This window comes from Hipposideros armiger, unplaced genomic scaffold, assembly GCF_001890085.2.
Source record: "Hipposideros armiger isolate ML-2016 unplaced genomic scaffold, ASM189008v1 scaffold_408, whole genome shotgun sequence".
NCBI lineage: Eukaryota > Metazoa > Chordata > Mammalia > Chiroptera > Hipposideridae > Hipposideros > Hipposideros armiger.
The window spans coordinates 1,044,032-1,071,643 of record NW_017731758.1 but is presented as its reverse complement, the minus strand read 5'-3'; the positions used below and the strand labels follow the sequence as shown (position 1 = coordinate 1,071,643).

At 38.3% G+C, this 27,612-nt stretch overlaps 1 protein-coding gene across 7 annotated transcripts; it reads left to right on the top strand.

The window, feature by feature from the left end:
- BIVM (basic, immunoglobulin-like variable motif containing) lies at nucleotides 1-27,234 on the top strand. 7 transcript variants are annotated; one of them, XM_019663867.1, is made up of 11 exons: nucleotides 1-152; nucleotides 4,900-4,983; nucleotides 6,190-6,791; nucleotides 9,987-10,113; nucleotides 12,938-13,033; nucleotides 13,325-13,429; nucleotides 13,648-13,742; nucleotides 20,965-21,097; nucleotides 23,752-23,838; nucleotides 24,614-24,710; nucleotides 25,526-27,234. In XM_019663867.1, the coding sequence occupies exons 3-11, from the start codon at nucleotides 6,314-6,316 to the stop codon at nucleotides 25,817-25,819; spliced, it is 1,512 nt and encodes a 503-aa protein (XP_019519412.1). In that variant the 5' UTR covers nucleotides 1-152; nucleotides 4,900-4,983; nucleotides 6,190-6,313; the 3' UTR covers nucleotides 25,820-27,234. The 7 variants fall into 7 exon arrangements, with proteins under 7 accessions (XP_019519412.1, XP_019519411.1, XP_019519410.1 ...); XM_019663866.1 differs by having other exon boundaries at nucleotides 1-258; XM_019663865.1 differs by lacking the exon at nucleotides 1-152 and adding an exon at nucleotides 265-369.
- Nucleotides 27,235-27,612: the final 378 nt, after the last annotated feature.

Below are 27,612 nucleotides of genomic sequence, written 5' to 3'. Positions count from 1 at the left end.
GTTTTGGCATCTCTCACTGATTTATTTACGTTGCAGTCACCGCTTTCAGAAAAACAGATAACTACTAGATGCCCGATAGTAGGGCCGGCGAGTCTGGATGCACAGCTAAGATTTTTTTTTTCTAATTGTTACAATATTCTCCGCACGTGCAGGTACAAAACACGATGAAAGGAAGGTATTAATGACTGGTCTCCAGGCACAGCCGTCCAGTGCGCTGTCCCCGCAAGCTCCGATGGGAGTAGAGACGCGAGCCCCAGGGTAACCCGAAGAGCGTCGCGGGCCGCGCGCTGGAAGCTGTGATCTCTGTGTGGGTTCCGCCGCTATTTCGTCGCAGCAGCAGCGACCCGACCCCAATGGACAGGCTTAGAGGTATCTGGAGCTATGGGCAGGACCGAAGTGGTGGCCCGCAGCTGTGTGCCCAGCACTCCGAGCCTTGCGCCAGGCACCCGGGCTCCGCGGGCCGGGCCTAGTGCGGCCCGCCTGTCTTATGCGCCCCCAACGCTGCCCAGGCTGCCAGGGGCCATGGCCGTCCGAGTGGAGGTCACTACGTTGGTGCCCGGTGTCCCGGGAAAAACGTGGGGTGAAGAGCTGGGCCTCAGGATGGAGGGAAGTACTAGGGAGCCAAGGGACCAATCCTCTATGGAACAAAGCCTGATTTGGAGGCGCCAGTGCGGGTCCTGGTGGCTCCTGCCTGGCAACCGTCTCCCGCCACGCTCAGCAGGCCCCGGGTCTGGAGCGTGCAGTTGCAACCCCTCGCTTTTGCACGGCCGCCCCGCGGCCAGGGCGGTCACCAGTAGGAGCCACGGTCAGCTCGGGAATCAGACCCGGAGCCTCTCTCCCTCCCTCCCTCCCACTCTCGACCTTGCCAGCTGCCCCGAAAACCCAGACGGGCCCGGTAGCTCCGCCAACCAAAGCGGGCCTGTGCGGGGGTTTCCTTTTCTGTTTTCTCTTTTGCCATTGTCATTAGTAATGATATGTATTCGTGCATTCCCAAGCTCGAATCGGGGCTCCCTCTTCGCCCTGGGAAGACTGCCCGCTTTCCACCCGCCCAGGCGCCTTGAGCGCCCTGAGCGTCCCAGGGCGGGTTGCGGGAGGTCGGCGCGCCAGCCTCCGCCCACTCCCCCTGGCGGCAAACTCCAGCTTCCGGCCGGGGAGGGGGGGCTGGAGGAGGGACTTGGAGGCCTGGCTGCGGGGACGCAGCGGGACGCCAGGCCTTTGGGAGGGCGGGCGCGCGGGCCCGTGTGGCGGCCGGAGGGGGACGGACAGAGGGCGCAGCGGCGCTCCTTCCTCTCGGCTGGCGCCGCTTTCGCACCGCGCACACCGGATCCGCGCGGCAGGCACTGGCCTGCGCTGCTGTCCCCTCCATCCCGGAGGCCTCCAGGCCCGGCGGTGCTGCGCGAGCTGCGCAGAAGAGGGCGGTGGGAACTCCGCTCGCTGCCCCCGGAGCTTAGGCTCGTCTCTGGCCGGTCCGCGGAAGGACCCCTGGTATCCATCCGAGGCCTGCGGCCTCTGCGGGGCGAGGGGCTCAGGTCTGATGGAGGAGGACGCCCGGGGAACGTTTGGGGGGGTCGGAGGGCGGAGAGGGAGTGGGGGGTAAGGACCGAGACCATACCCGCTGGGGCTTAGTGCATCTGGTGTGGCCCTCAGGCATTTCACCCTCAGTAAGTCACTTACCTGCTTCTGAGTTTCAGTGGCCTCACATACAGAATATTGATCGTAGTAGTCGTCATGTGTGGAAAGCTTTACTGAAGAGACTTTAAGATGTTTAGTTCTCTAAGCAAACTTGATCCTTAAAAATACTGATTTAAAATATAACTGGAAAAGAATGTGACCTAGGCAATGAATATTGATTGACCTTACAAATGGAACGTTTATTTTGCAAAACAGCTCCTCTGATTTTTAAAAATCGGTACTCTAACGGGGCATTTAGAGCTGGCTATTTTATAAAATTTTGTTTGCACACAGTTAAACAACACTTTTGTTGCTTGTACCATGATCTTATGAATATATCATTAAATTGAGCCTTAGGTACGGTAGTCATTCTTATTAGTAAATCTTAATCCAGCATCGATCGTCTTGCCAGGATTAGGGAACCTCAGTTATCACAGGTGAGTAATGGGAGAAAGCTACAGAGTAGGAGAGGATGCCCTCTGGCTGAAACTCCTGGTCTGAAGGCCACTCTTGGTAAGCCCTCCTGGAATCTAGGCTCTTAATCTGGGGTTTACAATAATGCCTGGCATGATGTAGGCACTTAAAAGTTAAGTATTTGTTGATGGTAGTTCTACAAATGCTGGGCCCGAGGGTTACAGTAATCAGGAAAAACAGACTTGCAAGAGGCAGACATTCATCTATACACACGTATAAATATAAAATGGCACCCTGGTTAAGACCTGAAAGAAAGATACCTGAGCATCCATACAGGATGACCTGGTGTATTTGAGGAGCAAAGAAAGTATCCCCAGAAAGCGACCTTTGAAGGATATCTGAAGGATAAATGAGAACTAAATAAAGGTGGGTGGGAGTAGATAGCATTCAGAGAATGGGAAGTTGGTCAGATTGGGGGAGTGCAGAGGAAAAGGGGAGAGGGCGAATGAGGGGGGGCCAGATAGGAGTTGGCTTTTGGTTCTAACAGCAGAGAGTTTTAGGCTGATGTATGTATACATACTTAATTTTCTAATATCTATGTACAGGTCAGATTTGAAGTGTCAATTTATGGGGATGAAGCAGGGGGTGGGAGGAGCTAGGAGTGGGAATGGTATTGGGAATGGTTTATAGAAATAGGGACCAAAGCAGATACAGGTGTGACAAATTGTGAGAGCTGAGAGCTATGTAGTGAAGGGACAAACTGCCTCTCTAATACCTCGCTATTTCCTGAGGCTATAATTATAATGCAATATAATTTGCATCTGTTAGTGATTCTTACCAGTAATAACTTGTGCTTAGTTCAATTGTAAGAAAGCCTGAGGATACAATAAGACAAGTGCCCTTGGCCTCAGGAAGATCTCACTGAAGTGGGGTGAAAAGACAAGGATCAGACAGATAACAAGGATAAAAAAAATACCACTATAGCAGTGCTTGGTCATGGGATTTAGATAATTTTCACTTTTTCTGTACTATCTTTTGGTACTCTGCAATGTTTTCTGTAATTTATTTTACTTTTGTGATAAAATGTATAAATATTACAGTTTTTCTAAGAGAAATTTCCACAAACAGTGGTTCAATGAGAAAGTTTTCATACCACTAAGTTTACTCTTGGGTTTTATTGACAATCAATATAATATATGCCGTTATGTTGAGGATCTTCAGTTTTTGATAAATTGCAACCGAAGGGATGGTTCTTGGTTGGTGACTTCTATTTAAAAGCAGACAAACCCAAAACACAAACAAAAGAAAATCAAAAACTGTTAAACTTTTTATTAATCAAGTGCTATGTTCTTTCTTGTCTTTAGCTTTAGGAAACTTAGCCCTTTTGTGTGCAAATGCAGTAATTTTCCTTTGCATATGTGTTTGATAAAAATATTTTCCTATATATGTTCCAATGAGCATCTTTTATAAAATTCCCATACTGTCACTCATGGAGCTGGTCTCACAGACAAAATTCCATTAGCTCGGAAGAAGGAAGCTCTGGCAAAGTGGAAGCTAAGCTTGAGATGAAGAGACAGCAAGGGCAGCCCCTAGAACATTTCTGTCTCTCCCACCAGACTATCTCCTTACCATGACTGTGCATTGTCTTTCATGCCTCATCCTGCTACAACCCATCCACACAACCCCAATGCTACAAATAATAAACCACATTGGCTCTTAAGAAAGGCATGAGGATAACAGATATGTAGAAAATGTTCCTCTAGGACAGTGGTTCTCAACCTGTGGGTCGCGACCCCTTTGGGGGTCGAACGACCCTTTCACAGGGGTTGCCTAAGACCATTGGAAAACAAAAAGATATTTACATTACAATTCATAACAGTAGCAAAATTACAGTTATAGAGTAGCAACGAAAATAATTTTATGGTTGGGGGTCACCACAACATGAGGAACTGTATTAAGGGGTCGCGCGCGGCATTAGGAAGGTTGAGAACCGCTGCTCTAGGACATCTACTCAGAATCAGAAAAAACAACCCTCCGAAAAGCCCAGAGTTTGGACTGTACAACCTTAGCTACTCAGCTTCTCTTTGCATCTTCCTCCTCTGTCACCGTCACGCCAGGAGTTGAGGAAGCAGGAGACAGCGTAACAGATTCCTGTTTAGAGATCCACTACTCTTAGTCCTAGGATTTCTTGAGTAAAAAAGTTTCCAGAGTGAATCCATGAGAGGTTCCATCTTTGGTGGTGAAGCTCCTGCCAACAGACCCTCCTGCCAATAACTATAAACTCTGCACAAATGACTAGAAAATCATTCCCTGAAGGTTCTAAATAGAGAGCATCTAAGCATTTCTTAAAAATAAATAAAATGGAATCTGTTCTAGGATATGTGGAGTCCTCCTGATATGGAGGCCTCTTTCCTTAAATTACATGAAGGACATGTAGAACTTTCCATTAGTTTGTCCTCACACACTCAGGGTAATCATCTTCATAGGTTTTTGCTGTTCAGTATTTGTATGATGGGTTTTATATAATTGTTTTCCTGTAACCTGTGAAACTTATTTCTAATTTTCTTAAGTAAGCAAATGGGCAGAGGTATTAATGGGCAAAGATCAGACTGGTCACCCGGGGTGAGCTGAATCTCTGTAGTGCTGCTCCCTCTCTAGAGCCCTATATGCTCTGCTCTGGCACTGGCATCAGGTCGCGCGGTATACACCACCTGTAACGGGTTTCTTCGCCAGGGTCTTCCTTTTGTATAAGTCGTCAGCTTCCTTGGTGTTCTTGGTTGCTATGTAAACTTTTCTTTCTTTTCTTCCCTACAGGAATCAGTTTAGACTTGAAATCAGTTTTTCCTGAGACTGATCAGAAGCTGGTGATGACCTGGATTGGATCCTGTTTTTTGTCAGGTGACATATTTAAAACATGTAAAGTCTGTATTTTTTGTTGCTTTAAATCTGTGCTCATTATTCATCATATATCCTTTATGTCTATATGTTTTTAAAAATAACTTTGCTAATGCATTATTTTTCTAAACAACTTAATTGAGATATAATTCACACACTATACTAACCCATTTAAAATGTACAGTTCAATGGCTTCTAGTATATTCACAAAGTTGTGCATTCGTCGCCATAGTCAATTATAGAATATTTTCATTACTTCAAAAAGAAACCCCATCACTCCCCCAACCTCCTCTTACCCTCTAGTCCTAGGTAACCACTACTTTACTTACTGTCTCTATGGAATGGATTTGCTTATTCTGGATACTTCATATAAGTGGAATCATACACTATCTGGTCCTTTGTGACTGGCTTCATTCACTTAGCATAATGCTTTCAAGGTTCATCCATATTGTATCTTGGGTCAGTACTTCATTTATTTTTATTGTGCAATAATGTTCCATTGCATGGATATAGTGCATTTTATTTATCCATTCATCAATTGGTGGGTGTTGGATTGTTTCTACTTTTGGGCTATAATGAATAATGCTGCTCTGTCTATTTGTGTAGACTTACATTTTCACTTCTCTTGGATATATACCTAGGAGTGAAATGGCCGGATCATATGGTAACGCTATATAAATGTTTGAGGAACTGATTTCCAAAATGATTTGGACATTTGTACTTCCATTAGCAGTTTATGAGGGTTCCAATTTCTCCACATCCTCAACATCCCTTGTTATTATCTGACTTTTTGATTGTAGCCATACTGGTGGGTGTCAGGTGGTATCTCCTTGTGGTTTTGATTTGTATTTCCGTGATGGCTAATGATGCTGAGCTTCTTTTCATGTGTTTACCTGCCATTTCTATATCATCTTTGGAGAAGTAACTATTCCTATTTTTTGTCAATTGGGCTATTTGTCTTCATTATTCTAATACATTATTTTCAAATAATTTTTTAATAGGACAGACAGTCATTGATCATAATTCTAGGCATATAGTACTTGTAAAATAAATATTTATTGAATGAAGGCATATAAAGCACTTGATATATATATATATATATTTTTTTTTTTTCCCCCTCCCATCTCCTTCTCACTTGGTATATTTTTTAGGGCAGTTTGTAGGGTCTGGTGGGTTGTTGATCTGTCTTTCTCTTCCCTCTTTTCTTAGGAGCCCATTTTGCAGCTCTCAAGTTTTTGTAGAATGCTGTGAGCGGGTGTCACAGTTATTTTTTTCAAGAAACAGAAAGAGTTGCAACCTTCTCGTCGTAACAGAACTTTTATAATTGCATTCAATGCCTAACGTTGCGGAAGCAGAAAGGGCAAATTATTCTGGAAATGGTGAGCACAAACCTGAGAGAAAGTCTCCTGAAGAGAACCTACAAGGTGCTGTACCATCTTTCTGCACTCATGCCTCAGGAGCACCCTTGGGTCCCAAAGGAGATGGTCATTATCCGTGGAGCTGTCCGGTGACCCATACTCGAGAGAAAATTTATGCCATCTGTTCAGACTATGCGTTTCTCAACCAGGCAACCTCAATCTATAAAACACCAAATCCAACCCGCTCTTCTTGCCTGCCTGATAGTACCTCTTTGTCTGCTGGAAATAATTCATCAAGATACATTGGCATCCCGACTAGTACATCGGAAATCATCTACAATGAGGAAAATAGCTTGGAAAACTTATCCAATAGCCTGGGCAAGCTACCGCTCGCATGGGAAATTGATAAATCTGAATTTGATGGAGTGACCACAAATTTGAAGCACAAATCAGGTAAGGAAGGAGCCATGAAGTTCACATGTGACCATAGTTAGAAAACAAACAAGCTATCTTGTTCAAACTTGCCATTAAACATGTTTTCCTTTTATAATACGGAATGGGGGACATTGCTATCATCTTGTCTGTCATTGTAGTTAAAAAAATAACCTTGGAATAGGACATTGGGTTCATTAATGTGTTGCCACTAGAAACAACACGTTTTGAGAGCTTTGAGAAATCTAGGGTACTACAGAATACAGGTATTAGATCAGCACATGGTAACTTAGAAATGGTTAATGAGGTAGCTAAAATAACATACTACTATTTCGTAGTTTTGCAGGAACATGAGTTTGTATTTCCCAATTAAACACCTAGTTTTCTTTTCTACCATATAACATTGAGGCTTTTTTGTTAACATTTTTTGAGTACCCAGCAAGGCCCCCAGGTACCACTGAGTAGGTTGTGTACTGCACAATTTGATTGCTGTTTGACTAGGGAGTTCCCCTACGGGGCACAACCTTCACAATTGCAATGTGGTGGTCCTCTAGCAGATACTACTGCTTTCACTTCTTTCTTTTGAACTCACAGTAACACGGGAATTTTACGAAGTAGGTACTGTTATTGCCATTTCTTAGGGAAATAAACTGAGGCTTAAACTGAGGGATAAGTTGCCTGCTGAAATTTTCATAGCTACTAGTAAGAAGCAGTAGAACTAGGATTTGTATTTTACTTCTAGACTTCTCTGATCATTTTGTAAAACCACCATTTGTCTACTTGTTCATTTGTAAAATCAACTTGCTTCATGGAATGTTACGTAAATTGTAATTGTCGGGGTATCAGGGTATTTCACTTTGTGTCTATATTTTGAGTGATTGGTCTATTTTTTTTTTTTCTTTTTGGTAATGTCTTTTTCAGGTGTTGGAATTAGGGCTATGCAGGTCTCCTAATAGATTCCCATTAATTCTGTCGAGTTTTATTTTGTCCATTTTATCTAAGTTGTCAATGTGTTGGCATAAAGTTGTTTCTAATAGTATATCTAATAGTTCCTATAAAGTCTATATGGTCTTTAGTGATAACTCCTCTTTCATTCCTTATATTGGTCATTTATGTTCTTTTATATTTTGTCTAGCTAGGGGTTTATTGGTTTTGTTCATCTTCTCAAGTGAACCAGCTTTTAGCTTTGTTAATTTTCTCAATTGTTTATTTTCTATTTTATTAATTTCTGCTCTTTATTATGTCCGTCCTTCCTTCTTACTTTGAATTTACTTTGCTCTTCATTTTCTAACATCTTGATTCAGACTTCCACTATCAGCATTTAATGTTCTAATTGCTCTGTAAGTACTGTTTTAGCTGTACTGCATCCATTTTGATACACTTTATTTTTATCATTTAATCTGAAGTATTTTCTAATTTCCCGTGTGATTTTTTTCTTTGATATATGCATTATTTAGAATCATGCTATGTAATTTCTAGATATTTGGAGTTTTTATAAAGGTCGATTTCTAATTCAGTTTCATTGTGGACAGAGGACATATGATCTCAGTGTTATTAAATTTACGTGTATATGCTTATTTAACCCCAGGGGCTCATGGGCATAAGAGAGAACAGAGGGCAGGCTTAGGTAAGTATTAGAGGAAGATACGTGAGTGAAGACCACTTGCGCAGCTGAGGTCACAGATTACCATGCTTCGTTAGCCTCTGAAACTCTTTTAAGTGGCTGGGAAAACTATTTAGGGAATTAAGGCATTATTGGGCAATGAAGACATGTCAAGAAATGGTGGGAAGTAGGTTTCCTATCTTCTGGCTCTCTAAAATTTACTTACTAATAATGGAAATCTGTCAGAATGAGATTTAGCTCATGTTTGCCAGTGGTTGTTTAGCTTTGTGAGAAATTTTGTGTTCTCTGTGAAGACGTAGAAGAATAACTAGAGGGAAGGGGAAAAAATAAACTTGTTTCTAAATATTATAGTGTTTGCTACTGTGACATTTTACAAAAATTAGAGAAATTCCCTGTGTATCAATAATTTTAAATTCCACCTGGTTTTGGGTGCCAAATGATTTCATCGTAGAGCATCTTAAATGAATAAAATGAACATTTTTCCATGCTTGTTTTCTGGGCATACAGCTATATAATTTTTCATAATTTATGAACAGCTCATAAAAGTAAAACATTAGCTTTTAATTTTTATAACATCTGATTTTTTCATTATATATGTAATGTTAAAGTATTTGAGTATACATAGCTTTCTAAAATGTTAATGGTATTTTATTGAAATAAGGCTTGGATGTTATTTATTAATAATTTATATAATGTTTTCACTGACTAATCCATTAGCATGGTTCAGAAATAAAAAGCATAAAAATTAAACAGTATCTAACTCATTTTTTGTGTTCCTTTTGTCTAGCTATCAATTCCCCTCCCCCCATAGGTAACCATAGTTATTTGTTTTACCTGTCTTTTGAAGAGAGAGAGACAGAGAGAGAGAGAGAGAGAGAGAGAGAGAGAGAGGACATATATGAACACAGGAGACATTGTTTTCCATTTTAGTTCTTGGTGCTAAAGTCACATTTTAATAATGCATATGTGTGCATCATTTGAAATCCATTTTGTGGTCTCTGTAGGCCTGGAGATATTTTTAAACATCACATCATTGCATTATTGGATCTAGTATTTTTACCTTCTTAACAGAGTTACATTAATGTGGTTTTATTATTTTATAGAAAGGATTCAGTTTCTGGAAAGTGGTCTAGTTAAATATTTTACTGTTGGTAATTTGATTTTCTAAATTAAAGATATTATAATTGATCCTTTTACTATCTAAGTGACTGGCTTAGGAATCAGGATATGCACATCTGACAGAAAATAATATTTATGGTTGTTTAAATTTGTTTTTATTCTCTCTCCTTAAAATAGGAAAGTATTCTTGAAGATATATGCAGAGGGTGCCAAAAAAATGTATACACTTTTTAAGACAGGAAAAAAACTGTATTAAAATTGTAATACTCAATGTATACTGATAACAAAAGATGAATACAAGTCAGTGTATACATTTTTTTGGCACCCCTCGTATATTTATTCAATAGGTTTACAAATATCATTTTTAGAACTAGTGGCAGTTACTTTTAAATTTTGTTCTATAATTAATTGTATTGCCCTGGCAGTTTATTTCATCTTAAGCATTTTGCTTATTTTATACTCTTGTATCCTAGGCAATGTAAAGAAACAAATTTCCAAGAAAAAAACTTCAGATAAAAAAGGAAGACATCAAAAGGAGTGGCCTCAGTATTCTCCTCTTGAAGATATTAAGCAGCGAAAAGTGTTAGACCTCAGACGATGGTAACCACTAAAAATGGACTTTTTTTCCTTTAACCACTGGCATACCTAATAAACTTAACAGTATTTTCTTATTATCTAATTCCCAGGCTAAATTTAGATTTCCCAGATTGTTCTGAAAATATCTTTATGCCTGGTTGTTCAAAGTTGGATCCAACCATGAACAACACATTGTGTTGGCTTGTTGTGGTCCATCTGCCTCTCTTAATCTAGACGAATCTCTACCACACTCTCCTGCCCCTTTTTTAAATTCTAGGAGTTTAACTTAGTGAAGAGCCTTGGCCGGATATCTTGTAGAATGTCCTACCTTCTGGAGTTGTCTGATTTTTTTTTTCGTTTTAGTTGAGAAGAGGGAACTAGACCGAAAAATGTAAAACATTTCAAGCAGTTTGTCTGATGATGGGTATGAATGAAGAACCAACATGAGAGGAAGTAATGATCACCAGAAAGCTTCACTGAATAGCCTGATCTTGAGAGAGGAAATCTGAGGGAATGGAGGGTCAAAGGTCTTTGAATGAATGGTAGGAACGTGCCTGGCACGTTGGTAATGAAGGATAGACCAGCTTGTCTGGAGTGAGGTCTCAGGGAAGCTAAGAAAACCGCCCAGCATCGCATGGTGAATAAGTAGATCATGGACTGAAACCTGAGAGCTAGACTCTGAAGTCCATGTTCTTTGTAACACCTTTCATGATCTGTTTCTTGGATATCAGGCTAAGGATTTATATATATATATTTTTCCCCCCCCTGGGGTAAAGATAAGCCATTGATGATTTCTTAACAAAACAAAAAGATAATTACAAAGATAAATTGGTAGTAGTTTGTATGAAGTGTATTGGAGAAGAAACACTAGAATCAAAAATATTAATTTTAGTTTCTTTGGGCCAAGGCTTTGCCCATTTTTGTTTCTAATCCCTTAGACTTAAGATTTGTTTTAATAACAAATATGGGTAATTATATTTTAATAGTTTAATATGTGAGGCCATAAAAGCTTGGATGAGGAAGGAAAGATAGGAGAAATAGCCCAAGGGAGAAAAAATTATCAGGACAACAAGCTTATTCCTTTCTCACTGAGACTTTTACAGGATTAGGGTTGAAATGGAATGACCCATAAAAGATAGTAGAATATCAGTAAAAGTTTAAGTTGGTCATGAGCAAGACCAGTAAACAAGTTTAGATTGATGAAGAAATATGGAAAATCTTAAGGATGCCCAGGGTTGATCCCAAGGCTTTACAAAGAATTGTTTAAGATGAAAGGGGGAGATTTAAATATGATAGAATAAGGTCTTTTTACTCCACTCTTTTCCTCAGACCCATGAAAACAATAAGATGAAAAACAGGGAAAGCTCTGCCTTCCCTGAAACAAAGAAATAAGAAAGCCTGTAACCCACAGACTCTAAGACATACTTACTAAATTTTGTGTGTAAACTGCTCGCATTAGACAATGCAGGTTCCCTAAAGTTCATGTGACAATCCTGAAACCATCCAGTGACCCCTTCGGTTAAATCTAGGGGCGTGAGCAGTCACATCAGTGGAGAAGCATCTGAGTTCTTTGTGAAGATCCAGGTCAGTACTACAGAAATGCAGGGTGGGGTTGCAGAAGATGAGGTGTTGATTGACACTTGATTATCTTATCCCCGAATTTCCACTTGAGGACACTGCCTCTAATGAATTGCTAGGAAGGTGATGATTGCAAGAGTTGAACACAGGCCACACACTTCCTGATTTCAAAACATATTATAAAGATATAATAATTAAAACTGTGATACTGGCATCAAGTCAAACATATAGACCAATGGAACAGAATAGAGAGTGCAGAAATAAACCCTCATTTGAATGGGCAAAAAAATCCTCGGTAGAGTTGCCAGGACCACAGAATGGGAAAAGGATAGTCTCTTCAGAAAATGGTGCTGGAAAAAGTGGACATTAGCATGCAAAAGAATGACGGAGGAGTCTTACTTCACTTCATATACACAAATTAACTCCAAATGGATTAAGACATAAATGTAAGACTAACACTATAAAACTCCTAGAAGAAAACGGGAAAAGCTTTATGACATTGGATTTGGCAGTAATTTCTGGAATCGGACAACAAACGCACACCTAACAAAAGCAAAAATAGATGGGACAACATTAAAGTTAAAAACTTATGTGCATCTGGCAGAAGAAAGCCATGAGAGGCAAGTCAGCAAAATGGCCAGATTTAGAGAGGGAATTGAAGATATGGATTGAAGAGCAAAGGGCAATTGGGGGATTTGTCATCAGACACAGATGAGGACAAGCTAATGGTTGGGAGTTTTGACAGTGATGAGGAGTTGTATGAATTTTATAATGAATAAAACGAGTTCAATAAAAAAAAAACAACAAAAAACTTATGTGCACCAAAGGAAACACTTAACAGCGAAAAGGCAACCTACGAAATGGAAAAAATATCAGATCGTATATCTGATAAGGGGTTAATATCAGATACATATAAAGAACTCTTACTACTAAAGTTGCAAATAATCACGTATGCAGCTCAACTAGGAGTTTGCACTGAAATTTTAGTATTTGATGTCTAAATTTATATACCATTTTTTTCCCCATTGGTTTGGATCATATCCGCTTTAACTAGTAGTCATACTTAGCCATCTTTGTTAAAATGAGTGATTTATTATGCATTTATGATGTTTGAAAAATATAAAAATATTTTAAGTGAATAAAGATTTTATATTAGTTTAAATGATCAAAGTTTTCATTATGTTGACACTTTATTTGCCATGAGTGTTATATTTTTCTATGCATATTTTATATTCATTCAAGTGAAGAAAACAGTCTTTTATTTTCTCAGGTACTGCATAAGCCGACCACAATATAAGACATCTTGTGGTATCTCTTCATTAATTTCTTGTTGGAATTTCTTATATAGCACGATGGGAGCTGGAAAGTAAGTATGTTAATTTATTGGTATCTCTAATCTCCAAATTCAAGTTATTTGGTGTTGCTTTTTTCTATAATGAAAGGTTTTTAAGAATAGATTTTTATAAATTGAGAAAAACTGCTGTATTTTGTTATAAGCCTTTTAGGTAAAAATATATGCATGCATTATTTTTGATATAATAAAAATTTTAAATATTACTAAAATTGTTTGCAAATCAGACAGACATATTAACATTGAGACAGGTTCTATTTGCATATGATTGGAATTGTAAAATGAAAGTCAATGTTTCTTTTGTAGTCTTCCACCTATAACCCAAGAAGAAGCTTTACATATTTTGGGCTTTCAACCCCCATTTGAAGATATTAGGTTTGGCCCTTTCACTGGAAATACAACACTTATGAGGTAGGAAGCCGTTGCTTAGAGGCAATACTTTATTCCTAGTTCTGCAAAATAACAATGGCATAGATGTATATTGATGGTAAACCATGTATCCAGCTGCTGGGCCCCAACCTCTAGTAGATATGCCAAACATGGGCTCTGCTTGAATTTCTCTAGAAGTGGAATAGGGCCATCTTAGTTATGGAACTGTTGCTATGAGCAAATCTTCTTGTTATTTTCAGATGGTTTAGACAAATTAATGACCACTTCCATGTAAAAGGATGCTCGTATGTTCTATATAAGCCTCATGGGAAGAATAAAACAGCTGGAGAAACTGGTAGGTAAACATATTGAAGATTTACACACATGCACACATGTGCACATGCACACATACACACACGTATATGCTTTAGGCTCCATCTCAAAGATTGGCTGTTTTGATTAATGGGACATTAGGTAAACTGTAAACATAGAGTTATTTTTCTATTTTTCTATTCAAGGGTAAAATCATAATATAATAGTAATCTGTGTGGTACTTTTTAATATATAGTTTAATATTTTTAGTTCTTATCTTTGCATGTAGAACTTCTAGATCTTTAAGGTATGTCATAAATACTACTTTTAACATGTTTGTATTGTTTGGGTCCATGGTTTGTGTGTGTGTGTGTGTGTGTGTGTGTGTGTGTGTGTGTACACACACTGGTAAAAGTATCAGGAAGCAGCAGGGAATTTACAGTTCATTTTCCTAGAAGGGAATACAAGAATATTAGGATATTTGATGTTAGAACTACATAATAACATAAAACAACAGGGAGCATGGACTATAAAAGTGACAAAGTTCTATTTTAGAATAGCTTTGGTTCTAACAGAGCATAATGAAGTTGTTTTTAAGGATTGTTTTAGTCATATGCTAACTAAATAATTTGCATTATTTGACAAGTTTCAGCTTTTAATTTGACAATAATTTTTTGACTTTACAAGTCAGAAAGTTGTAATACAACGTTAAAGAAAAAATTATTCTGTTAAAATGATAAGGAAGACTTTATCAAGATTGTTATTATAGGGGTATTGCAATAGAGGAGATTGATTGGCTCAACTTTGGATACAGCAAAGGCAGCCAGGAATTTATAGCCAACTAGCAAAGTGTGGGGTCCATGGAGGAGGCACCAAGGGTATAAGGATTCTTGCTAAACTGGTCTGACAGAATTCTTACAACAGGCAGGCCAGGGGCTTAGACTTCAAGGGTGGGGGATGAGTACCCTGATCAGATATCAAGGGTGAGCAATACTCTCTAAACTGACTTAGTAGGAATCTTGCTAAAACTGGATTTTGCAAGGATGGACACAGAAGCGCAAGATCTAGGCTTGGTTGAGAAGAGGGCTCAGAGGAGCCTAACTAAAGTTTGGTGAAGGAGAGAGTCTTTGTCAAAAGACCTCTCTGATTACTTGGTATATAGTTTACCAAGGTCAAGGGTTGAACATAGAGTAGGATATATTTTTGTTCACCTGTGTCAGGTATGTCAAGTTGGTTACGAGTCAGGCAAATTTGGAATTCACATTGGTTTGTACACATACAGGTTTTGTGACCTTGAACAAGGCAGTCGGACATTCACTTGTTGAGCCCAGTGTAGACCTTTGTCTTTCATATGTGACACCCACCCCATTGGGTCACTGTGAAGATGAAAGGAGACATGTTTGTAATACATTTAGCCCCTTATTTGACACAGAGTAAAGACTCAATAAACGTTAGCTTTTGTTCTTACTGAATGAATTCTGTGCCTTTGCAGGAGGTCTGTTCCTGTGGAAAGGGCAGCTTTAAATGGTATGTTAGTTATTTTTGTTTGTTTGTTTTTTTTTCAGTTTCTACTGAGACTGTCCGCACACTTCTCTCAATAATTGATCAGGCCAGTTTCTAGTGAGACTGTCTACACACTTCTATCAATAATTGATCAGGCAGTTAAAAACTAAGAGAGGATGTGCTTTCCGGTAGACTTCAGTCTTTTTCATGTGAGGAATGGAATAAACAACCTATGTTCCCGGACTGCCGCTTGCTCCCCTTTTGGTGGGGGGAAAGGAGCAGTGGCTGCAGTTTCTTCAATAAGTTTTAATGCTGTATTTTCCCAGTTTTATTCCTGTTTTCATTTTTTCTATTACAACACATGACTGTTTCTTTTTCTATATGTATTTCCTGAAGGATGATTGATCTGCCTTTCCCCTTGGAATTGTCTTCCTCTTCAATAATCAGTGGTCCTGCACGAGCTCTGCTTTATCTCTGAAGCTTTCCCTGCCACTTTAGGTGCCGAGTCCTCTTAATTCCTACAGGACTGATTATTTGCATCTGTCACGTGGCATTTGGCATATGCAGCCTTATATTATGTTACATCTTTTTTAATATGTCTGTCCAGCTTCTTGACCAGAGGGACTGCCCTCAGTCGCCCTTTGATTTCATATATGATGCACTATGATGTCACACATATTACCCTAGAACTTTTGATTGTATTCAGAAGAGGAGTACATGTGTCAAGTGAAAAAGTGTTTTCTGTTCTTTCTCATTGTGGAAGAAAGAGTTGAAGAAACAGACTTTTCTTATTTGTCTCTGGGATATGCAGTAGTGAAAGCTATTGTCACTTGTTGCCATGTTTAGAAAATACTTTGAAATGTACCGTATTTCCCCATGTATAAGACGCACCCTTTTCCAAAAAATTTGGGGTCTAAAAACTGGGTGCGTCTTATACGGTGGTTGTAGATTTATTTTACTTGCATTTCCCGCTTTTTCGCGCTTGTTGTCTTTGCGCTCATTGTTTCGCACTTGTTACCAGTATATTACGGTAGGTTACGTTTTGCCACGTTCTGCCCAGAAATGGCTCAGAAAAGTTTTCATACAGTGCTGAATTCAAGTTAAAAGTGATCCAGTTTGCAAAAGTGAGTGGAAATCGTGCTGCTGAATGTAAGTTTGGTCCTTCTCCAACTGAGAAAACAATCGGAGGCTGGCTACGGGAAGAAGAAACCCTACTGAAAACGCCACGGCAGAAGAAGGCCATGAGAGTCAAGTTAGCAAAATGGCCAGATTTATAGGGGGAATTGAAGATATGGATTGAAGAGCAAAGGGCAATTGGGTGATTCGTCATCAGACACAGATGAGGACAAGCTAATGGTTGGGAGTTTTGACAGTGATGAGGAGTTGTATAAATTTTATGAATAAAGCTTGAGTTCAATAACTTTATGTAATACATTTTTTTTCAAATTTCGGGCCCCCAAATTAAGGTGCATCTTATACATGGGAGCGTCGTATACATGGGGAAATACGGTAATATGTCTTCTTTTTGTTTCATTTGTTTTTTAAGGACTGTTAATCCTGTGTTCCACAATGGGCTTTAAGTTTCCCTGGGGTCTGTGCTGCTTTCATTTTATAACTCCCCAGTGCTTGCTGATGTGCTCATTTCCACTGGACCCTCAGTAAATGTAAACTGAGCTCACTCATGGAATAAAAACAAAATCCAGGAGTTTTGATAAAATTAACAGATTTAACTGTTAATATAAGTTGAAGTCTTTTTCAGAGATGCAATTGCAATAAAAGTTTGTGCTAGATGTTGTCAACGTTAGTTTCAAACAAGGATTCACTTCTTATTCACTTAACATTATTGTTATTATTATTATTTATTATGCTTTTCTTTTTATTCAGGTAACTTCAAACTGTTGGTTCACTTAGCTACCAACATTTGTGCCAGAGAAATCTAGATTCATTTTTTTTTAATCAGCTTGCCTGAAAATTATACTAATGTTCACGTATTTCATTTTTATTCTTCTAATAGGTATTGTAACTCATTATTTTTGCTTAACAGAGAGTAGCTACTTCTGCCCTATCCCAACATAACTCATATATACCCTCACTGTGGCCATTGCTACAAGCTTACTACAGTGCATTAGCACCTCAGGTGGTCTATGCATTAACAGTTCATTTTCCTCATCCACTGGTCTTCTCCAATTCATGTTAGACACAAAGCCAGATCAGTCTTTTTAATGTGCAGTGCTAATAGATCTCTTTCTTTTTTAAGAGCTCTCTAGTGCTTGCTTAAAGCATAAATTCTTTAGCATCATTCAAAGCCAATATAGATTGGCCTTCCACTGCTGTCCTACAGGTGTCAGTTGTATTTAAAAGATATCAAGGGAGTAAGAGCCTTGCAGGATGTTATGTTGCTGGGTTACAGAATCTGATTCTTGTCTTTGAAGGTGTAAAAATACATTCTAATAAATTGTTCTAGGGTTCTACATAGTTCTTCTACAGAGGATCAGGCTCTACAGAACAAACTTCCACTAAACTCAAAGGAGATCAGGATGTTGAGGTATTAACTTAGAGCGAGAACTATAATATGGAAGGCACCAGAATTCTCATGTTCACTGCTCAGGACATGTACTCCTCCTCACAGGCCAGCAGGCCAGCTGTTCTAATAGTTTTTTTCCTCCTTGCTACCATACAGATCAAAGCTATGCATTTGGTAGCAGCTGCTTTGTCACTTAAGTTTCAGATTTTTTAGATACAGTCTAGAGTGAACATCTTTCTGAATTTGGTTTCTATCTATAACACATTTACGTGTCTTCTAAATAGAATTACTTTCTTGCATGGTCATTTTAATGCATTAAATACTATATTTGCTGTCTTTTATTGCAGAGGGTGATCTTTTTATGACCTTGTCCTGAAATTCTGGGGGTACTCTACGGTAGGCTTCTCTGTGCTATCATACCCTGTAGCCTCAACCAGACTACTTGCTGTTCCCTGATGAGATCCCCCCCTCCGATGATTTTGTTTTCTCCTCGTGCTCTCTCCTCTGTCTGGATTGCTGAAATCCTGCCACTTCAATGAGTTCCATCTTGGATGCCACCCCTTCTTGATTTCTCAGATCTGATGTGCTCTTTCTCCTTTGAATTCTATCCCTTTATTGTGGCACTGTCTTATTTCACCCTATGTTAAAGTTACTTGTTTTATCTTCCCTATGAGAGCAACTTGATATTCTGCTGTGTATCTATTTTGTCTCCTGCAGTTCCTGATGTAGTTAGTAGGTACTCATAAATTGCTTACTGAATTGAGTTAAATGAAATTTCCTCTTAGCTCTAGACAGATGGATCTCAATATATGGTCCCTGGACTAACATTAACATCACCTGGTAAATTGTTAGACATGCAAAGTCTTGGTCCCCATCCCAGACCTACTGGGTCAGACACCTGTGATCTGTTGTTTAACAAGCCCTGCACGCTCAAGTTTGAGAACTACTGCTGTAGTCTTTCTGCTGCTATCCAACCTCTTTATGAAGAGTTTGGTCTTCTATTGATAGGATTCATTGAACCCTGAGTCTATTCCAGGACATTAAAATAATGACTAATCCTATTCATACTAAAGCAGTCAGCTGTTTTGTGTTACATTTGACTTAAGAAAGGAGGAAAGTATAAAATACTTAAAATTTTCCATTAAAAATTACAATAAGAGTTCTTTCATTAAAAGGCTTAGTTATTTGGGAAGAGTATTTGGCATTTTCACAATTTTTAAAAGATTTGAAAGGTTTTTCCGAAACTGATTGTTTGTGTACGAGGTCTGACAATTAAGTCTGCAAACTTGTTGCAATGATATTGCTAACCTTTTTTGATATCAGAGGGGTTATTGATTATGAATTTGTACCAACTGGACAGTTAACCAAGTTTACTATTTGGAAGTGCAGAAAAGACTGCGTGAAAAAGAAGAAAACGACCTGAACTTTTTGCCAACAATTCATGGCTCTTGCATCATGACAATGCACCAGCTCACACGGCACTGTAAGTCTTTAGCCAGTGAATTGGAACACCCTTCCACTCACCTGATCTGGCCCCAATGACTTCTTTCTTTACCCGAAAATAAAGGAAATATTGAAAGGAAGACGTTTTGATGACATTCAGGACATCAAGAGTAATAGGATGACAGCTTTGATGGCCATTCCAGAAACAGAGTTCCAAAATTGCTTTGAAGGGTGGACTAGGCGCTGGCGTCAGTGCATTGCTTCCCAAAGAGAGTACTTCGAAGGTGACCATAGTGATATTCAGCAATGAGTTATGTAGCACTTGTTTTAGGATGAGTTTGTGAACTTAATTGTCAGACCTCGTAGACATCTTTTAAATTTGTTGAATTTACAAGGAGTCCAAATCCATATATTTTGATTTGCTTATTGTCCTGGAACCTATCTACTATCATGTACAAATAATATATTGACTGTTTTCTGAATTTTAGTTCTTATAATTCTTCACTTAGAGCTGCCCTAAGTGTCAGTTTTTAATTTGTCAGGGGAACTCAACCAAAAACTGTGCAAAGACTTATTTATCGTGATGAAATAGAGATTTTAGCAGAAAAGATCACCTTGCCATTGTAGGTATGCCTGATGGTAGGCCATGAAGCAAAAATCCATGGGGAAGGACTAGATGAAACCCTGGAGAAAGAGTTTCAGACAGAAATGATATTCTCTCCATGGAACTTGCGAATTGTGTGTATCTGCAGGGGTAGGGGTGGGGTCCCATTCCCTTGGCTTTGCTGCAGCCATTGACCTGCTGTTCTTAGAGGTCTTCAGCTATTTCAATGGTCAGAAAGTCGATCAGAGAAACTGTGACTTGCAAGCTTTCATCTACTTCAACTATTTTTAGGATTTTCAGTTTTAATAGGCTATTTTTAATGAATAATTTAGTTTCTTCCGGGAGATGCAAGTTACTGAAACCTCAGTTAATGGCTTTAAGTATTGAGTTCTGGTAAAAACTTGTTGCTTGTGGTAATATAGCTCTGGGAAATATATAAGCAGTTAAAAGAGGATGCCTGGGTACCACCAGCCTGCCTCTAGAGATGTCCTTATCTCATCACTTGGCTTGTGAAAGCTTTCCTCTAGTCTGTGTGACTTTTGTAAAAAGACTAAATTGTGTGTTCGTGGGGGAAAGGTTCCATTGTTGGAACTTTATTATTTGGAATTTATAGTTATCCATATACCTCTGTGGTCTTCAAATTGAGGTGCATGCACTACAGGAGCTGTGCAGGATGATCACTGTGGGAATAACAGGAAAATGTCTATATTTCCATCTAATTTAAATTCCCTACTTTTGTATATCTTCTATAAAGGCATATTTGTACAGTAGTATATACACATAGCTTATAAACAAATGCTGATAATGGGCATGCTTATTTGGAAATTTCTAGGGACAGGTGTGCACAACTGTAAAAGACGAGACCATTGCTGTATGCCCTAGGTATTGTTTCATATGGTAACTAAATTTCATAGACAAGTATGTGTGTTATTAGGAGTTTTGGTAAGCAAGGCCATGTTTCAGTTCTTTAGTTTGCTCTTCAGTTTACCTGAATTTTAGTCTAACGGGTAAAGCTGAAAGTAAATTCATTAGTATTTTTCTGTATTGCCAATAGCTTCTCATTTTTCCCCAGCGATGTCAGTGTGTTCTGAGTAACGTCTTGTGTCTTTCAGTCCCTAACTAGTCCTTTGTGGAAAGCATGGACAGTGCTGCATGGTCCCTGAGTTTTTTTTGTTTTGTTTTTTTTTGTAGCTTCAGGGGCCTTGTCAAAGTTAACTCGTGGATTGAAAGATGAATCGCTGGCTTATATCTATCATTGCCAAAATCATTATTTTTGTCCAATTGGCTTTGAAGCAACCCCTGTTAAAGCTAATAAAGCATTCAGGTAAGCATTTCTGTATTTTATGTGTCACTTAACCATAAAATGTGTTGTAGAAAGCGTTTAAGAAATAAATATTTAATGCTTAGAATTGGGAGACTTGGTGATTTGCTTTCTTGCAGTAAGATTATTCTTGAAATATTTTAGCTTTTGCAGAATTGCATTTGACTAATTGTGCTTTGACATTATCCACTTAGATACTGTTGGTCAGAGTCATGACAATAGAAAGTCATTTGAAAAATCACCTTTATGTTTAGTATAAAACAGTTGTAAAGGAATTTATATATTATGTCTCAGTGTCCTCAGTCAGCATCCTACATGAAAAATGTGTTACTGAATCTAGTGTCAAGAAGCTTGTCACAACTGAGTACATTAAAAAGCTTTTCTTTTTTTATGGTGAAAAACATGGAATTTATCAGGGTTCCCTTTTGTCCTGGCTATGAGGAAGCCCAGAGCTACTTTTGTTTCTAATATCAGAACTCTACTATATAACCTTATGGTTATATTTGTTTGTTTCTTTATTTGACCCAGAGTTTCTATTTCATTAACTGTATATGTTTATATACAGGTAAACTTGTATCTTTTTAGAAGAGGTACCCCATAAATAAGAGAGGGAGACCAAATTTTATTTTTTTTAATTATTTATTAAACGACTAGGGTGACAGAATTTTAATATTTTTTTTCCTCCTCAGCAAGTGTTCTTCACAATGGGTTAAGATAATGAATGCCAGGAGAGTTAAAAGCATAGGGAGAAGTGTCCTGTTGGAGAATGGTGAAAATAGAAGCCGTGCATACTTTGAGTGAAAGTATCGATAGGCGTGGTTATCCTCACCCAGCTCAGGCTCTGGTTTGTTCACACCTGGGTCAGTGGCACTGGTAACTGAGGAGGAGGAAGAGGCAAGGCTGCTTTCTTGGTCAGAGCCGAAGGTTGGGCTGGGAGAACGTGGCTTGGTCATCTAGGGGATAGGATGGGCTCTTTCAGGCTGGAGGCCATGTGGCCTTTGCATCCCACTCAAGGCACTTGGTGGGGGGCGGGGTGGAGGGTTTAGGGGGATTCTGAGGCAGGCAGGAGTGACCTGGGAGAACCAGGAAGCTGGACATTGTATTTTTGTGAATGTGGAGCAAGAGGAAATGACTTCTTGTCTTCAAATCCTGAAATGTTTTATTCATCACCCTGGAGGTGAGGAACATTGCTTCTTTTGTGGTTTTATCCTGCACCTTCAGCTTACTCCAGACACCCGTTGTCACATGTAAATCATGAAAAAATAGGTGCTTCTACTTGTCTTCTTTAGAAGAGAGTTCCTCACCTCCACCTGTTCCTAAGAATCAACTGACATGCTTCTTTTCTTTTAATTAAAGTTCATTGGGGTGACAATGGTTAGTAAAGTTACATAGGTTTCAGGTGTACAATTCTGTAATACATAATTTATATATCACATTGTGTGTTCACCATCCAGAGTCAGTTCTTCTGTCACCATATATTTGACCCCATTTACCCTCTTCTACCACCCCCTTCTTCCTGACCCTCTGGTAACTACTAAACTATTGCCTGTCTCTATGAGTTTCTGTTTCTGTATTTGTTTGTCTTGTTCCTTTGTCACTTTGTTTTATATCCCACATATCAGTGAAGTCATATGGTTCTCGATCTTTTTCTGTCTGACTAATTTCGCTTAGTATGATAATCTCAAGATCCAACCATGTTGTTGCAAATGGCTCTATTTTTTAGACTGTGCAAATCCTTGCCTGTGCTCCACTCCACACCTATCTGAATTAGAATTTCCAGGGCTGGGATTCTATAGAGCATCATTGTGTTTAAAAGTTCCATAGACAAACCACAACTTTAGGGCTTTATTTTTAGGATGCCTTTTGAAAGTTTTTAAATGCATAGTGAAAGGAGAAAGTAGCTGAAGAATTCTGGTAGCATGCTAGGATTTGTTTTTTCCGTCTTAGATGCTGAGAGGTGGTTTATTTCAACTTTTTTAGCCCTAGACTTTGTAATAGGGGATCAAGACCTAAATTTAATTCAGCTTTCTCTTCAGTCACCTTCAGATATTTGCTTATGCCTGAACTCCAATATCTATTCTAACATTAACAACTGCCATATTTGAATAAACTTCAGTATATGTTTTATTGATATATAATTAAAACAATATTTTCAAGAGGAAATTACCTTTATTAAGCTTACTGTGAATGTATTTTATTTTATTATTTATTTATTTATTTTTAAGTCTTCATATCACATTGTTTATTCAGCCATCTAGTCCACCTATGTATAATGTTTAATTGAATTCAGCAAATGAAACTCATTTAGGCAAATTGTTTTCTATCATGTAGATCAGGGCTTATAAATAAACTCAATGCCTTTGGGAGTCAAGCAAATAAAAAAAATATGTGAGATGACCAGGTATGACAATGCAGTTACTTCGTTACATAGGTGAACCTAATATAGATATTATAGATAGAATATATATATATATATATATCTCCCCGAATACAGATTTAGATAATAATTTACCAGGTATTGGGGTAAACTGGGGATTGAAGTTACTCCAGAACCCACTCAGATTTGATTTTGTCAAAAATCCTGTGTTTGTTAGATTTGGTCAATAGGCCTCCTCCAGTCTGACAAAGTAGACATTGTGAATGTATTTTGTATTTAGCAGGGGTCCCCTCTCACCACAAGAAGTAGAATATTGGATCTTAATTGGAGAATCAAGTAGAAAACATCCTGCTATTCACTGTAAAAAGTATGTTAACTTCACTTTTTTCTTTCCAATTTCTGCTAAAAAGCCTGTTAGGATTTTGATTAGAATAGAATCCATAGTGTAGTTTGGGGAGAATTACATCTTAACAATATGGGTCTTTTAATCTGTGAACATAGACTATATCTTCACTTAATTAGAGCTTTCATTTCTCTCAGTAATGTTTTGTATTTTTCAATATAGAGTTTTGTATGTACTTTGATAAAATTTTCCCTAAGTGTGTTATATTTTTTGATGCTATTATAAATTGATTTTTTTCATTTCCCAATTTTCTGGTTGTGTAAAAAAAATGCAATTGGTTTTTCTATATGGGCATTAAATATTGCATGTTTACCCAATTCACTTACTAGTTCTAATAATAGTTTTGCAATCCAAAGCAATTTGTAATTATTTTTGTTTCTACACAATCATGTTGTCTGTAAATAAAGGCATGTTAACTTTTACATCTTTGAAAATGTACTTCACTCTAGTTAAAAATAAATAATGGAATGTTTCTACTTTAGCCTGCAGGATGTCATCTAACAGGTTGATATATATTTATTTCATAGGGAGACTAACCATTTTTAAACTGAGAACCTTGGCCATGGTTGGACAAACAATCGTCATAAAAACAATTGTCGTATTAGAGCTTAGTAGGTGGAACAATTAAAGAGAATTATTGCCACGGTAATATTGTAAAATATTGTTCGTGGGCATTCTATTATAATGCTATTTTGTATTAAAGAGAAAATTGTGCTTTATTCTTCTTTCTTAACTATAGATGGGCAGATATTGTTACTGATCTAAACACTCAAAATCCAGAATATCTAGATATCCGGCACTTAGAGAGGGGGCTGCAATATCGAAAAACAAAGAAGGTAAGAACACCATTGTATTTGGAGGTATTTCACAACTGGCCAGAAAGCAGTGTTTTACTCAGCATTCTAAATTGTAAACAGAAACCCAGTTCAGACCATCTTAGACAGAAGAGTGAAAATTATTTTAAGGGCACAGGAGTTTCTTTAAAATCAAATGGTAAGGAGTATAGCCTTGATTCACAAAGGACTGGTACCTGGTAAAAGAATGTCAGCAGGGGCCAAGTAGCTAGTCTGTCTCTTTTGGGAGTTACATGTTGTTCCTCTCTGTTTTTGTCTGATTATCTACTTCCTGAGAATATCATCATCATCTTTATGTCTCCCTTCAAGATGAACAGTCTAGACTGAGACTGGCCTGCCTCAGTCCTAGCTCCATAGTCTTGGCCCAGCTTGGGTCAGGTGTTCATTCCTGAACCAGATTACCGGTAACTGTGGCCATGGGGCAGAGCCATGTGTACAAACAAGACTGCTGGGGCAGTTCTCAGAGAAAGATAGATTCTGTGGATTGGGTAGACATCCCATTGATATAATCCTACTAACAAATGAAGCATGTATAGGAGAGGAAGAGAAATGATAGTCTTTGGATCAGGCAGATGAGGAAGTTAGTGTGTGAGTGGCATATGGGGTATTTGGCTCCTGTGGGTATTGTAATATTTTTGTAAAGGTGGCTGGTCAGGAAAGATTCAGGATAATGTGATCTGATGATGTCTGAAAGGATAAGTGAAGGCAGGGAAAAAATAAGGGAATTCATAGGAGCCCACATATTAGTGTAATTCATTTCCCATCATTTTCTTCACCCAACTTTTTTTCCTTTTTAGGTTGGGGGAAATTTGCATTGTATTATAACATTCCAGAGACTTAATTGGCAAAGATTTGGCCTTTGGAACTTTCCATTTGGAACCATTAGACACGAGTCACAACCTCCAACACATGGCCAAGGAATTGCCAAATCTGAGAGTGAAGACAATATCTCCAAGAAGCAGCATGGACGTCTGGGCCGGTCTTTCAGTGCTAGTTTCCATCAGGACTCCGCATGGAAAAAGATGTCCAGCATCCACGAGAGAAGGAATAGTGGCTACCAGGGTTACAGTGATTATGGTGGGAATGACTGAGTACTATGGGTACTAAAAAACTCGTGTTGCAACACCACTGGTTTATACAGGACTGCATTAAGACAGTAGAAGATTTTATTAAGTCTGCATTAAACAGGAACAGATCTTGTGGTATAAAACATAACCTTGTAGTTCTCCAGTAAATAAGCTTGTATGTGATTATGATGGGTGATTTCAGATATATAAGCAGATAAGCACAGATTATTGTCCTTTTAAATTTAAGAGTATATAAACATTCTGGGCAATTTAACAAAATACAATAAAATTACATGTAAGCAAGTCACATTTACTTAATAGCATCACGATTTGAAATAGTTAAGCATGACATGATTTCTTATGACTTGATTCCCCAGACATTTGTTGCAGACATTTATTCCTAAACTCATGGATATAAGGCACCATTTGTCCTTTAAAAAAAAAAGGGGGCTGTTGATTTCTAGTTTTCTCTCATGGTTAAAGCTCATTTAAAATTATTCAGTGAGTCCAGTGATTTGTTTACTTGCAGCAGTATCTTGCCTGCCTCATTTGTCTCCTGGTTAACTTTCACAGGATTTTCAATAAAGAGGCAAAAGAGAAAAGATTCAAGAAACTAATCCTTTCAGTTAGTGCAAATGGGTGACTTAGTGCATTGATTCAGGATATTCTTGACTTTCTTGACTTGGTATGTTACTGTCAAATATTGACAAGAACTTTAGGTCTTGAAAGAGTTCTGTAAGCCTACAATAAACCCTGTTTTAGGGATAGAATAAAGGAACAAGTGGCATCTGTAGTTATCTATACCCAAGATAACCTGTGAAATGAGATCTGATGTTTGACTGGTCCTTCACCATGGAGTCATGTTGATAACAGCATTAAAGATGCCTTAGGAATGCCCCGTCACTCAGAAAGCAACTATTCATGTTCCAAACTCTGGGCTGTTAACTTTTAAAAACCATATAGACCATTAGTTGTTTGAAGTGAAGACTAAATAGTTCAGAAAGTGTGGGTTTCATATATTTGAACTCGTCTCTAGTTGCTGTCAATTTTTCTGATGCTGTCAATCTGAGACTCACAAACGACTAGGATCTCTTATTCATTTCAGGGCCTGTTCCAGAACTCAAATCAGTAACTTGATTATTACAAGGTGCTGAATGTGTTGGTAACCATATTGCAATACACCTCAAGGAGAGGGTTCAGATTTTTATTTTTAAAATATTTTCATTTTCTTCTCTTGAATTTTATATCCATTTACCCACTCAGACATGTCTAGCCTACAGAAGGGGATATATATTAAGAAAGGGTCATTTTTCTGAAGAAAATATTTTGCTTGAAATGCAAAGGACTAAAAGAGATTTTTGTAGGTTGTTGATTTTGTTACTTCATACTGGAACTTTTAAGAAGTTTTCATCAAATAAAGTTTTGTTTTCTACTTTTAATCACGTGAATGTTTTGAACCTTTCTTTTAGGAAGGCAGTCGTATCCTTATAATTTTGTTCGAAGTACATGACAATTTGTCAGTTCTACCCAAGTCGTGTGTTTTAAGAAACCATGTTGTATCTGACTTTTATAATCAATGAAACAATATGCATTAATGACTATAATTTTATATTTCTATAAGACTTTAAGAAATAGAAAATTTAATTCTTGTACTAGCTTGAAACAAATGAAGTTGTCAGTTTTGTAGGTCAAACATGGTTGAATATCAACCATTTCATGTAATTTAACTAAGTATTTCAGAGAAGAGGAAGGTAGGAAGAACCAAGAAGGAGGAGAGAAATGCAACATAAAGAATACAATGACATGGGCTGGCCTAG

What these genes read in the sequence shown, in the direction of transcription:
- BIVM (XM_019663867.1), top strand. Translation starts at nt 6,314, where the DNA reads ATGCCTAACGTTGCGGAAGCAGAAAGGGCAAATTATTCTGGAAATGGT. An exon ending in AGCACGATGGGAGCTGGAAA is followed by an intron (nt 13,034 to 13,324) that starts GTAAGTATGTTA and finishes TTTCTTTTGTAG; the next exon opens with TCTTCCACCTATAACCCAAG. An exon ending in GGAAATACAACACTTATGAG is followed by an intron (nt 13,430 to 13,647) that starts GTAGGAAGCCGT and finishes TGTTATTTTCAG; the next exon opens with ATGGTTTAGACAAATTAATG.